We start from the raw sequence: 12,755 nt of genomic DNA on the forward strand, positions 1-12,755 counted from the left end.
ACCTCGTATCCCAATCCTGACTCAGGTCCCAAGTAGACAAATCCTGTTCTAGCTAAAACATGCGAAGAAGGTAATCCTTCCCTATCCGAAGGCCATTTCTGAAACGTGTCCAATCGACGGGCACAATCACAATAGTCAGGTAAGAAGACTGGAAAATGGTAGGGTTTGAACTTGGAGTTCTCATCGGGTTTCTCACTCGATTCTTGCTGTGGCGAAGTCATCTTTCTAGTGGGGTAACTATCCTCTTACAACCAATGTTTTATACCAACGTGTCCATACGGCAAAGTAAAGTGGTTGGGTAGTCGCACTCGCTTCTGATACACGATTTGATAGACTTTTTCCAAGGGTCGACTGACGATGTGGTGAGTGGGTAAACGTACAATCTTGTTCGGCTGGTAGGTGGTCACTTTAAAGTTTCCATCCTCTCCCGATTGCAAGGCTTCTTTCAATACCCCAAAGTTGACCACTCGATTGGTACGATGATTCAGAGTCAGTCCTTTCACTTTACACGTCGTGTGCACTTCTCCTTGTTTGTCACGGTATTCGTAGCCGTAATTTTTGGGACCACCACTGACGAAACTTAGAATCTTGTCGTCGGGATGCTCGTCTGTCCAGGCTCCTAAACGGTCTCCTTCGATGTCAGGGTGATGTTGAATCGGGTGATGGATGTAAATGCAACTGTCCGTGTCAAAGTACAGGACGCGTTCTTCTAACAGTTCTAAAGCTTCGTACAATTTTAAGCGAGCATGGGCTGTCACGTAAGCCGCAATGATGACATTTCCAAAAGGGTCGTCTTGTACAAAGTCCAGATCTTCTTCGTAATTGACCAAGATCAAATCCTCTCGAACGACGTCCACGTGTTTCATGTATTTGGTTTTGTCGTGAATCATCTGGAAGTAGCGGGAAGGTTCTGTCAAATATTCCGTCTTGGGTAAACACGGTCGTTGTGCCATTTTACCCCACAAGCAATTTAACATCACTTTGGCAAACGATCGCCTGCCTTCGTTTTTCTCGATGTGGTCTAAAGAGATGCCTTCTTGTTCGTAGTATTTCTCTTTGAATTGTATTTGGTCTTCGGGAGTGTGACACCAGGAAGGATAGCCGCTAGCTTCTTGCTTCAGTTTCAAAAAGGCATCCACGTAGTCGGCGAAAATGCCTTTCTGACTGGGGTCACCCTTGTGGTATTGTTGTGTCTTGGGAAAGTGGCAAATTTCGTACACTTCTAACAGTTGGTATCCCATGTCCAGAGCTTTGAACAATTCTACGCTGACCCAGGTTCCCGTCAAGGCCCGTTCTTCCTGGCTGTGCTGACAAGGTTGGTCTTGGTTGCACGTTTCGGCACAAGTACGGCACAAGGGAAACATCAGTTTGCCTTGACAATGGTGAGGTAAGACGGGATGGTATAGGTTCGTGGGAGGCAAAACTTTGCACTTGATTAAGCCTTCGTATTGTCGAATGTTGACCAGGTCGATGTGTTCCGTGAACAATTGCGGGTGCCCTACAGGAAAGCGACAATATTTGCACACGTAGGGATACAGCGAACACACGTCCAAGTATTTGATTTCTTCTCCTTTCTCTTCGTCGGCTTGGTACAGCAAACAGGTGGCATTGGTCCTTCCTCCGTACAAACTATCCCTCGGGTTCAGCGGGTCCATGAACTGGTAACTTTCCACGAGACGTTTAAACTCGGAATCGGTTTTCATACGGTGATCGTACTCGTGTTCCCACATTTCCACCACTTGGTATCCTTGCTGTTCTAACTTCAAGCGTCGCTGACAAGTGTCCTGGTACAAGTCTTCCATGGTCCGTTGTAAAAACTGATTTTTAGTGTCACGGTCAGGGTAGCAGACGGGACATCCGTGAAATAAGCAGCCGTTAAACTCGTACACGATCTTGGGGTTTTCTAAGTCCCAGCCATCGACCGAATACGTTCCGATGGTCTTTTCGCCTCCTCCGTTGCGGGCATGCTGAATCCATTTGTCTTCCTTGTCGCACAAGTAATGTAACCAACGTAGGGCTTTGACCGAGTATTGACGCTTGACATAGTGGGTCGTTTGAGGACTGATGACAGCCACGGTGTTTTCAGGCATGAATCGTTGTCGATACACTAAGGAACACGCTTTGGCAATGGTGCAAGCTTCTTTCAAAGGATCGACCCCTCCGTGTTCCATGAACAGTTCTCGAAATTTTCCACAGCAACGTCGTAAAATGTCCACGTCGGAACGACAATACTTTAACATTTCTTCCTGAAAGTCGAAAGGGTCCGAGGCGTGAGCCTGGTACCAAACGTAGAAAGCTTCTCGTTGTTCGGTACGCATGTTGTCGGGGTCGTAATAGTGAGCCTCAGGCAAATGGGGTAGAACGGCATGTTGATTGGCTTCCGTATTGAAAAAGTGAGGAAAGTACCCTTTAGCCATTTCTGTCATTCCAAACGTTTTAGGCATTCGACTCAAAGGCATGGCCAAATAGCTCATCGAATCTTTAAACTGTACTTGTCCCACTTGCATGAAAATGATTTTGGCTCCGTTCAAAGTCACTTTAGGACGTTCGGTGCCTTGTTCTGTATAGTATCTCAAAAGAAACTGTCCATCGTATCCGGAGAAATTGTGAGCCATCACCGTGGCATGACGATGACAATCTCCGTAACGTTCGATGTCCTCTTGGCTCCACGTCTTGTCGATGGGGTCTAAGACCCATTGGGCAAAATCGGCTAACGTGTTCGGTCCCCGAAAGATTTTTTCACGCCCTCCAGGAATCTTGCTGCAGTGAGGGCAATGACTGAAGATAGGTTCTTGAATGCACTTCTCGCACGCTCGATGAGCCACGCAAAAATTAGGAATGTGAATGCCGGTCTCTTGCATGCATTCGAAATCGAAAAAGATGAAATTGCCTTTCTTCTTGTGACCGTCCTCTTTCTCTGGTGGGGGTTGGTATTTTTGCACGTAGCATTGGTGTTCCAAGTCCACGATGTGGTGACAAATGTGACATTTTTTCTTTCCTCGACATATGTGTGCCTTGGCCTTACTGGTACGTATGACTTGTTCACACGTAGGGCACAATCTCAGCAGTTGACAAGCACATTTCTGCTGTGAACCTTGTGTTTTCAGATGTTGATGGTAACAGGTAGGACTGACAAACGTGCGCTGACAAGTTGAACAAGGCACTGGTTTTTCGCTCAGACAGGGTGGAGAGGCCAAACATCCTGAGCATTTCCATCCACAATGTTTATGTTGCTCTCGATTATTATAACCATAGTCACATTTCTCACAATAATAAACATATCCCAGGAATCCAGTGATACTGGTAATGGTATCGAAATGTTCATCGTGATAATAGACATGAATGTATTTTCCGTCCTTAAAGTCTTGGCCTCGAAACAACAGAGACCCGCGCATTTCTTGAGGGTGCACTTTCAAGGTGTAGCGTGGAGCTAGGACATGTTGCAATTTTTGCATCTCAGGAAAGCCACAGGGTGTGTCTTTGGACAGTCCGGCTTGTTGCAACAGGAGTTCTGCTTCGTTTCGTTGTTTGGCTCGATTGGAACGTTGAATAGTGTTCCAGGTTCTTTTCCATTCTACCGTGTCGTTCTTGTTGGCATAGGTTCGTCCCACCACGATGGCTCGGGCTAAACACATCTGGTCTTGAGGGTTGTTAATTCGGACGAGACTTGTTTTGGTGTTGCGAAGGTCGTCCACCAATAACATCTTTTTGCGTCCTGTCCCTTGAGGAAGAGAGACGTGAGCCATTTTCAGTGTGGCTTTACCATCGGTGATGTCAAACTGGTCATTAGATTGTTGTACGTGTTGAATCTTGTCCATGATTTTGGAAGGAGTTAGTTCTGCGGGTCTGCTAAACTCGATCCAAACAGGGGATTTCAAACCGTCGTGATCTATGGATAGTGTCAAGCGATCGTCTTCTTTGGGTTGACATTGTCGCTTGAGTGCGGTGAGCAAAGAATCCCACATCTCGGTGATAAACCCTTCTGCTTTCTCCAAGGGTACGTCGGCCTTGAAATCTTTAAACTTCACCGTGTAGGTGTAAGCCGTGGTTCTAAATTTTCTAGAGGAGCGCTTTTCCGTCTCTCGAATGGAATAGTATTTTTCAGGGTTGACTAAGGGTGGTGAACTTGGTTTAGAGGTTTCAAATTCTGGTTCACTCATGTCCTCTTCAAAATCACTGGCATGAATTTGTGCCAAGATTTCAGCCCTGGTACGAGGCGATAGATCACGTTTCTGCCTCTTACTTTCTTCTTCTTTCTTCTCGAATGAATTAGATCGTTTCATCTTGAAAGCAAAAAGTCAAATGACTCAAGTTCAAACACCATGAGCTACTTTATAGTCATAGCAGACCAGCGTATATAAAAGGGTGTGTGTCTTGTCCTTTCACTATTCATTTCACTCTCAAGCCGAGCACAACGATGGAAGAGACTACCCAGATGGAACGTTTCGTCAGAGCTTTGCGAGGGGTCATTAGAAAATTCTCTTCAGACCAGCCGACGGACTACTCTCCTTCCTTTCGAGATAAAAGTCAAGATACTTGCTATATCTGTCAGAAGAAAGGGCATTGGTCTTCAGAGTGTCCAGACCGTCAAAAAAGAACAAAAACAGGGACTAAAAAAGACAAAAGTCAAGATACCTGTTATTATTGTAAAGAAAAAGGACATTGGTCTCCAGATTGCCCAAAAAAGAAACAAGAGGAGTCAAAAGAAAAGAGGAATTCTTCAGAAGAAGAGAGGGATTCTTCAGAGGAAGAAGAGAGGGATTCTTCAGAGGAAGAAGAGGAAGAAGGAAGACAATTCTATTTAGAAGAGGCAAAGAAACAGGAGAAGAAGAAAAGAAGAAGGGAAGAAAATGAGGAAAAAACTGTGAAGAAATTCAAAAAACAGAGAGACTAAACAAGGAGACAGAAGAAGTCAATGAACTTTTAATTAAAGTGTTATGATGTGAATTGTGAATTGGATTGTAACAATGGAGAAAAGAATAAATTAATGATATAAGGTAAGTGTCTTTGAGTTTTGATTTTAAAATAAGAAGCTACACTCACGCACTCATACACAGACACGTACTATAAGGGTAAAATGGGTGGGTTTTTTTTTTTTTTGAGTTATTGGCAAATTGAAAGGCTATCTCTTTTCGAGAAATGTGGGTGGCCCTGAAAAGGGCCTTTTTTCTTTATGGTGTAGGGGTGAGTTTAAGCAATCAACTTTAACTGCCTTAAGCCTTTGCCACGGCCAAGGCCTACTTCTGGACTGCGTAATGTTGATGATGATGATGATAATGATTGGGTTGAAATCACTAAGGGTGGTACGGTAGGCTTAGTCACAGGGTTGACGTGTTTAGCTCGGGAAGGTCGTATTCTCTTCGGTCGTAATAAAGAAGTCTGATACATTTGTTTCAGACTTCTTAACTCCGCTAAAATGTCCAACAGTACCGTAACCGTTTGATTTTCACCCTCTTGTTTCTTTGCTGCTACTTCTTCTTGCTGTTGTTGCTGTTGTTTTTTTCTTACCTCTTCTTCTTGCTGCTGTTGCTGTAGGAGAAAAGCCTGTTCCGCTTCCTTTTGTCGTTGTATAAATTTCTCCAATTCTTCTTTCTGTCTCTGTCTAAAATTCTCCACGTGCGGTAATGAAGAAGGTAACGCAGCTTCCGGAACAAATTCTTGCGAGGAGAGAAAATCCACAAAATCCCAATTCACCTCTTCTGAAAGTAAGTCCGGGTTCCCTTGGGCAGTCTCCCCTGCTGGTGCACCCCAATGGATCGTTTTCTGAGTTTCCGTCATGTTGAATCACTGTCGCATAGATTGACTGCACACAAGCGCTAGCGAATCTATATAGACTACATGACGTCAGAGACTGCTCTCTTCGGATTGGATGCGGGCTGACTGAATTTTGCAACGCGTGTTAGGATTGGTGAATGAACTCAATCCGTTTCAATCCTTCCTGTACCTATAAATAAGCGCAGTTCACTGCATTGATTCACCTGTTCTCGGCGCCTCAACATGTGGACCGATGTGCACTCTTCAACGCTTGTGTCAACGATGATGTTCAGGACGGACATGCTCATGTATGTCCGATCGAAGTGGACCATTGTCCACAGGACAAACACCAGCCTGTGGATACGTAGGATCTACGTTGAAAGACAAGGATGCCTGAAAAGAGTGCTAATTTACGGGCCAACAGTGAGACGCAGCCTAAGGACAAGAAGAAGACCAATGCGGTGCCATTTATGTTAATGAATACATTAACATAAACCCAAAGGCCCTTTTCAGGGCCAGCCATATTTCTCGAAAAGAGATAGCCTTTCCATTGCCTACCCCTTTTTTAAAAAAATTAAAAAAAAAAAAAAAAATCCCATGTTCCATTCCCCTTGTCCCTAAACAAGCCCAAACTCTATTCCCCATGTTCAATTCCCCTTGTACGTAGAGTGACCCACGATTTATTCCCATGTTAAATTCCCCTTGTACGTAGAGTGACCCACGATTTTTCGCCATGTTAAATTTCCATTGTACGTAGAGTGACCCAGGGGTCCCTGTAATGCTAATTCCCATTGTACGTAGGGTGACATCCATTACTACTATGACCCCTAAGCGGTCTCTGTCAGATCTTCACTTAGTGGAGTAGAGATCTGATTTTAATCAGATTGCCGTTATGTTGTAAAATATAACCGGATAAAACCAGGTCGCTGTCCGTGGGCCGTCCATTCTTGGTCTAATAGGTGTATGGAACTAACTTTTGCTCTTTCCTTTTCACTTAAATGTGTTCAGTTATTTAATTTCTATTAATCTCCTTTCGTTTCATTATTTTGCCGATTTTGATTGTTCATATTTTAATCTTTATAGTAAGTCAGTTTTCAGTTCTTATTGTCTTATAACTTTTTGTCAGTACAGTAAGATTAATGCAGTAGTAGTAGTTGTTGCTGTTGTTGCTAATGTTTAGGGAAGGTCTTGTTGGTGTTGATAATACTATTTTAACAATGTCTTTTTCATGCAGACCTAGATTTTGTCATACTTAAGCAGTAAATAATCACTATATAAATACAGACTTTATATGACCTAAAGTGAATACAATCTAAGCATGACACATTTCTGTGCCAAAAAATGTGTTACTTTATGGGTTAAGCCGTCAGTATACGGCTATTTGATCTTGTTTTACTATATTTAAAAAATTAAAATCAAGGTTGTCTGATATTTGATCTTGTATTATAATGCATAGTTTTGAAGGTTGGTTGGTGAAGTAAACAGGAGCATAGTTATCTGATTTGAGGAATGTTTATGCACACTGCCTTAACTCCTTCAAGTAATTCACATTTGGTGTACACCATGTTCATTTGATATGACCCATTCAGCTTTTTGTAATGAGTTCGACAAAGATGCAGTTTGACTCATTGCCCATTCAGGCCCAGGTTATGTACACATTTCAAAGACAGTTAAGGGGGTTACCACTTGTACCAAATCAACAACGCAAAAACAAAATATGTTTATAAGAATAGCACATCTGTTCGGGTATAATGTATACGTGCCCTTTTGAGCTAAACATTACCTCCGCAGCACACCCAGTATCTCCCAATCCTTCCAAAGGAATAAGAAGGGCTAAGAACTATTCCGGAAAGTATATAAAGAAGGACCTTTCAATTAAATCACGAAGCTCATCCCGAAAATAGGACGAGTCAAGGTCGAATGAAACGGTTCGAGGTTAACGGAAACAAGCACGCTTAGCAAGCGTGTTTGTTCTTCTTGTTTTTGCCCTGGTTTTAAAGCACCTTTTTCTAATACACATTATTGGCTGTATACTACCTTGCAAAAAGAAACCAAGTGCATTTCCCAAGGAAAACCACAGGCATCAGACCCTAGCAGTACTGAACCTGCGATCCTCAGCTACATTGTCAAATAAATTGTGTTTCTAGTCCGAAATGCAAAGTATATACATACAGTTATAATTACTATTGATAATGGTTAACACTCTTCAATATCCTCAGTGTTATAAAATTTGACAGAAGTTTCATAATGTTGTAACCGGTCTATCGCTTTCTTTTCTGGAAGCAACTGCAAATATTTTGAGACTATCCTCATGAAGAGGTCTCCAGGAAAGAAGCATTTTCGCCAAAATTCATTTTAATCAACCCTGGTCTGATATAGTCAGTGATAACAGATCGAGGCAAAATTTGGATCTGCCTTTAGAGCAGGCTGTTCCTTTGCCTTATTATATTTTCTTAAAATCTGTTGCCCATCTGCCTTTCGACAAATTGGCAGATAGCCAGTCTGCCATTCGTGGTCAGCAACATCGAATCGTTTAAAGAAATTAAAACAAGGTGACAAGTATTTTGTCGCTTTTTACCTTTGTTGAACAACACACCATTACACAATATGACTGCAGTTTTTAGACAAACCTCTAGCTCTAAGAATTATATTTATATGTAACTAAGCTATGGCGTTTTTTGGGGCATTTAACTTAAAAACGTATTTCAAAATTGATAACAACGTAACAATTTCACCTTCTGCCTAGAATCTGAATTGTCCTGTTAGAGTAGTTAGGGAATGACCATTTCAATTTCGGGAATGCTTAGGTTTTCTTGGGGAAAAAAATCAGGAGTCTAAATAGCAGAAGGAGCCTATATTCTCCTGCTCAGATACATGTATAACAATTAAAGTCTGGACACCGGATCGGCTTGCCCATCACTGAACCCTTTAAACTCCATACCTTGAGCATATAATGCAAGTTGCATGCATATATTACATTAAAGTTTAAAACAAATAATTAACATGATGTATTATTAAAACAGCGGACAGAAACAATTTTAACTATAATCGACACTCCCTTTTATGCAGTCTTGAAAGATCACGTTTGATTTCACACGCCACGATATTTCATGGGCTATTGTGTTCTTGAGACAAGTTGCAAATCTCTGTGTTATATAAATTAAATGGTCGGTCCCTTAGTAACGATTTTTATGAGGATTCACTGAATGACTAGAAAATGATAATCAGATCAGGACTTGTACATACTATGACAGTAAGACTCTTACGTATCGTATTATCGCGTTTGCTATTGTTCTTGCTTTAAGTTACATGGGCAAGCGCACCATAGCGCTTCTTACATGTGACCCAGCGTTTACACTGTCAATCACACCAACCGTTAAAACTCCGTAACACAGATTTTATAATTCTGAATCTCCTCAAAAGTTTAAAATATAAACAAGAAATGACAGCGATTTAGATGATATCAGATATGTCGTATAAGATGAAGCAATGAAGATGTCTTATGTAAAGAAAGTAATCATATCAAACCAATAGAACAGCCTTCAAGTTCTGAAGCTCTTTAGCTTTTGACCAATTTTAACCAAAATATAAATGTCAGCTGCGAAGAAACTACGCAGATGATCATTTTAAAGCGTTCAGATATAAGTAAAAAGGTGTGGTTACTCAAAAGATATTATTGTTGTCTTGAAACATGCATCATAAATCGTCTGCTATTTTAGCCTACTTATTTGTTTTACTCCCGCTTAATATTAGGATGGATGAGTACACGAATTATAGTCATATTACACCAATATTAATGTGATTTAAATCAGATCTCCACTGTCCCGAATGAAGATCTGACAGACCACTTAGGGGTCATGTTCTAGTGACCTTTGAGTTAGCCAATGGAAATGCAGCTCTCAGAAATTTGAAGGCGAGTCAGTTCGATAGGCACACACTGATGCCCATCAGCTATACTGCTCAGTCTCCCACACGCGAATATATCATCTGACTGGTTGATTAAACTAGCGATTATGGTAATAACACAGGTCACCAGAACATGACTTCTAAGCGGTAGCTATCAAATCTTCTTGTAGGACAGTGGAGATCTGATTTTAATCAGATGCACCAATGTAATTTAACACGTTAGAGAGTTATAATTCGTTCCATGCAGGAATCGAACCCAGGCCGTGAGTAGCGGTAATTATCGCGTCATGGGTATTATTCCTTATTGGAACGAATTATAAGTCACTGACCTGTTAGATTATATGGATATAATTATGTATCCATTTCTTTGATAAAACCGTGTATCCTAATACATAACGTCGAATCAAGTGACATGAATTTCGTCTGACTTTGTTATATAGGTATAAATTTTTCATCATAATTTAATGTGTAAATCTTGCATTTCTCAATAGAAATCCAGTGGATTTGTGTGCATAGCGTTGAATTCCGTTTGTATTGAGAGAGGGTTCTATTGCATCTCGAGTCTTTACTATTAAAAATGAAATGTATAAGGTCAAATTTTAAAGATATCGTAAATGTAACAAACGACACGGTAGTGGTTTGTAAAAAAAAGACTAATAAATCTGTATTGTTTTACAGCAAAGGATCGAGTTTTGTTTCGGTATTTATTTCTGTTTGATGATTTATTTCAGACTGAATTCCTCATTCATTTACTCTGTCTTGTCTTAATTTAGTTTCGATCCTGACCGGATTGTTGGGTTTCAACAAACTGGGGATAAAGCCCGCTGTCCGGGGATTCTTCTGCGATGACCAGAGTCTGATGTATCCATACAGACCGGACACTGTGTCCATAGAGCTTGCGGCTATCCTGAGTGCATTGATACCAGCGATCTTGGTTAGAATGTTACTTTATTATTGGTTAAGGTTACGTCTGAGTTTTTCCCGTACATGAAGGGGATACATAATGTTAGCCGTGTCCGTTGGTCATGTCCCGTTATACATCTTTTCTGCTCCGTAAGGTTTAAAACATATCGTGGATTAAGACCAAATTTGTTATACTTCTTCACATTGAAAAGACCTAGGTCAAGTTCGACTTCATTATTTTCAAAGTAAACTTAACAGAGTTGAACCTCAGAACTTTGAATTTAACTTGCCTTATGGCGTCGATGGCATCTGTGTCATATGAATACATTTAAAGTTTTCATAATCTGTTAATCACATTTAAATGACGCTTAGCTAGGTTTGCATAACATGAGGGGATTAGGAGTCCAAAGGTCCCATTTGATTGGACACAGTCTATCAAGGGTTCGCCTCATTTTCTAATTTTAAGACACGATTACACTGATTTAGCCAATCAGATGTTTTTGCATCTTGTTGCTGTCCCTGAGGAAATCAGCCTAAATAGAAAATAAAATGTTGGTTTTGTTCAGCATTTAAAACAACCAACAATTAGAAAAACCGAATTGGATGCATTGCATGAGATGCATATTTATCCTTGACAACAATGGTAAGAAATATTGTTATTATTGGATTACTAATCTATCATGTATTAAAGTTTCAATGTAAAGAAGGAGAAGAGACAAAACAGACTACGATATGACTACCTTGTATCTTGTATTTGACTAATAGCAAAATGTTTCTTTGCTATTCATAACCTAACATGTTAAAAAATGCACAGATAATGAAATGATCTACATCAATATCACTTTGTCCACACCTTCAGGCTGTGTAAAGTTTGATCTTCAACAGTAAAGGTGAATAGATAAAAACTCAAGCTCTATCACCGTCATATCTAATTTGATGTTTTGATTAAGTGCTTTGTAAATTCCAGCCCTTACTAGATGAGATATCTTACGGATTTCGTCACTACGACTTTTATTCCTAAAGTATTAATTGTAGCTTTCTTTGTTTTATTATCTTCGTTCATTCGCGAATGTTGAAAGGTTTATAAAAGCAATTTTGTGGAACTTGGTTCTCGATTATATAGAAATAATTCTACTTATGCAAGCTTATATAGACATAATTCGACTTATGCAAGATTATATATAAATAATTTGACCAAGAACCGAAGCACAGGCATACTATTCCAAAATCTCGCACGATACGCTTAGACCAGGTAGGCAGATTTTCTAACACACTGTAAAAAAATACATATTACTTGTAGATATATATTGTCAGTCAGAGATCATGAAAGCAGAAGTAAAGTATGGATTTTACCTTGACCATTCGATTATATCAATGAGAAATCAGGCTTGCCGATTTCCACAGCAACAAGCTACATAATTATTTCACCTTCCATGTCTTTTCGTATCGCATCTGGTCCAGACCAAGCAGCGAATATGTTCTTTTTTTAGGAAATAATACATAGTTCTGCAGCTGCAGAGAATATCGACGTTTTGTTTCGTAAATTGATACACTCTAGTCATCTAGAATAGTTGATGAATTGGAGAATTGGAATCTTCATTCCTCAGAGTTAATCAATTTATTTTATTCAGCTGGTAGCATTTTAAATTTATCAATTGCCCAGTCTGTGTTAATCTTTGATTTTGAATCTTCTTGTATCCCTAAGTAAGACACTGTTTGTCTGGTATTTTTTAAATAATATATTGATTTCAAATGTTTCGACCCAACCACACACAAACACACGTACGGGAGTTAACAACACTCGAAAAATAAGAATGGTTCAGTCTTCTTGGCGGCAAGCATCATATCAAATGCATCCTCCACGTTTAGACAAATAACGCTCTGGTATCACAAATATTGCTTGGTTAGATACAGAGAGCTGCCAATGTAGATATAAAGCGATTTTGTGACACTTGTCTTGAAAACAGTAGTCTGTTACAATTAGATGCTACAAAGCATGAAGAGGAAACTTTTACAATAAATTTGGTAAGTGATAAAGAAGGAAACAGGAAGAAAGTAGGATGCAATGTTGCAAGATTTGATGGATATATCTATACAGCTGTTAGTGACCGACCATTTCATTTTCCTGGTGCGGGGCTGGGATTTTCTTTCGAGCTGGAATATCGTTTTTTTTTTTCTTCTTCTCAAGATAA

At 40.2% G+C, this 12,755-nt stretch overlaps 1 protein-coding gene across 1 annotated transcript in view; it reads left to right on the forward strand.

The window, feature by feature from the left end:
• The window catches only part of LOC149790143 (phospholipid phosphatase 2-like), a 52,909-nt gene that overhangs the window by 16,417 nt on the left and 23,737 nt on the right, over positions 1-12,755 (forward strand). Inside the window, exon 2 of the mRNA XM_089972124.1 lies at positions 10,434-10,594. Coding sequence (XP_089828250.1) covers positions 10,434-10,594 — 161 coding nt within the window. The remainder of the gene's footprint in view (positions 1-10,433; positions 10,595-12,755) is intronic.

This window comes from Sinohyriopsis cumingii, chromosome 10 (assembly GCF_028554795.1).
Source record: "Sinohyriopsis cumingii isolate HCF-2022 chromosome 10, ASM2855479v2, whole genome shotgun sequence".
Lineage (NCBI taxonomy): Eukaryota > Metazoa > Mollusca > Bivalvia > Unionida > Unionidae > Sinohyriopsis > Sinohyriopsis cumingii.